At 38.3% G+C, this 1,519-nt stretch overlaps 1 protein-coding gene across 1 annotated transcript in view; it reads right to left on the bottom strand.

Moving 5' to 3' along the window:
• Positions 1–1,519, bottom strand: part of LOC101864557 (cadherin EGF LAG seven-pass G-type receptor 2) — a gene marked incomplete in the record, with an annotated part of 79,342 nt that overhangs the window by 32,836 nt on the left and 44,987 nt on the right. Inside the window, 1 exon segment of the mRNA XM_013088317.2 lies at positions 1,250–1,334. Within this exon segment, the coding sequence (XP_012943771.1) occupies positions 1,250–1,334 (85 nt within the window).

Genomic DNA, 1,519 nt, shown 5'->3' with positions numbered 1-1,519 from the left:
TTTCTACCTCTCTCTGTCTCTCTCTTTCTACCTCTCTCTGTCTCTCTCGGTCGTCTCTCTCCCTGTTTCTCTCTCTGCCTTTGACTCTCTCTGTCTCTGTCTCTGTCTCTGGTTCTCTCTCTCTCTCTCTCTCTCTCTCTCTCTCTCTCTCTCTCTCTTTCTCTCTCTCTCTCTCTCTCTCTCTCAACCTTCTAAAAACCAACACTTAAAACATTAAAACATGCCACTTTTCCAAAGTACACAATTCAATTAAAACGTAAAATATTATTAACATTTTTGAAAACTCTTGTGATCAATTCACAAAAACAATTAGATTCTAGGCCCTCATAGAATATTTCTGATGACGCAGACTGCAAATGTTGCAACAATAATTTTCTCTTCGTTATAAGAATTTCTCTCGCTAGGCGACAAAGCACTCGTTTAGTAGAACTGCTAAACAGTCACAAAACATGAAATATCATCACTTTTCATTCACAACCACTGGTTCTTCACTAACAACGTGCAATCCTCCTCCCCCCCTCCCACTTTCAACGTTTTATTCCATTATTTTAATAGATTAGATACGTGAACTCTCTTATTATATCTTATTCATTCGTTTTCGTAAGAGTTTTAAGACACTTGCAACACAATACGGTTATATAAGTGCCGTCTTCTATTCAGAACTGTGAATAACTTTCTCAAGTGTACTTGAGGCTAATATTACGATTTTAATCCCCTTCCATACCCAGAAGGACACATCATTGATGTCTCTCTGAAAGTTAATTTTGCTACTACATAAACAAAGAAGTTGGGAGGGCAACCAGCATCAATAAGTGAGCTCATGTTCCCGATTCTAGATCTAGGCCAAGAGAGTGTACACAAAAAGTGCTTTCAAATATTACATTATTAATAATACGCTTTCCCGAAGTAAACCCCCCCCCCCTCCAGTCGCAATTCTAAAAAAAGAAATTTAAGAATAAAAACTTCTGAATGAAATTATGCCCGCTAAGTTCGTAGTCTACATACAATGACTCATCATTGTTATTTCATTATCAATTAGAACTACATCAGAAAAACACACACAAATAAAATGGAAAAAAAAGTAAAGAAACCAGAAAAATTCAGAACACAACAGCAAAAGTGTGCAAGATGGCTGCTGCCGCTACTTCTACTACAAAAAAGGGGTCAGTGCATTGTATGTGAGGTCGGAAAGGAAACAGGAGAAGGGAGATAACAGAGGTCAACATAGAGAATGAAAAGGGGAGCTTACCGTGAAAAGAGTAGACAATCTTCTCGCTGATCGTCACATCGGGGTCATGCGCGTAAATGGGCGGGTTGATGTTTATCACAGAATGCTGCGGTATGCAAGAAACAGTAAAGGGTTAACTATAGGTCAGCAACAATGTTTATTCAGCACACTGGTTTTTTAAAATTTCCTTTAACAAGCACGTATATATATATATAATGCTCATAGTTTTTCTTTTCTAAACCCCTAAACCATCAAAGTCTCCCTTTCCCATTAATCCCCCCCCTCCCCCGC

The sequence above is a fragment of the Aplysia californica genome, unplaced genomic scaffold (genome assembly GCF_000002075.1).
Source record: "Aplysia californica isolate F4 #8 unplaced genomic scaffold, AplCal3.0 scaffold00722, whole genome shotgun sequence".
Taxonomy (NCBI): Eukaryota; Metazoa; Mollusca; class Gastropoda; order Aplysiida; family Aplysiidae; genus Aplysia; species Aplysia californica.
Note: the sequence above shows the minus strand (reverse complement) of the source record. Positions and strands in the feature narration are given on the sequence as shown.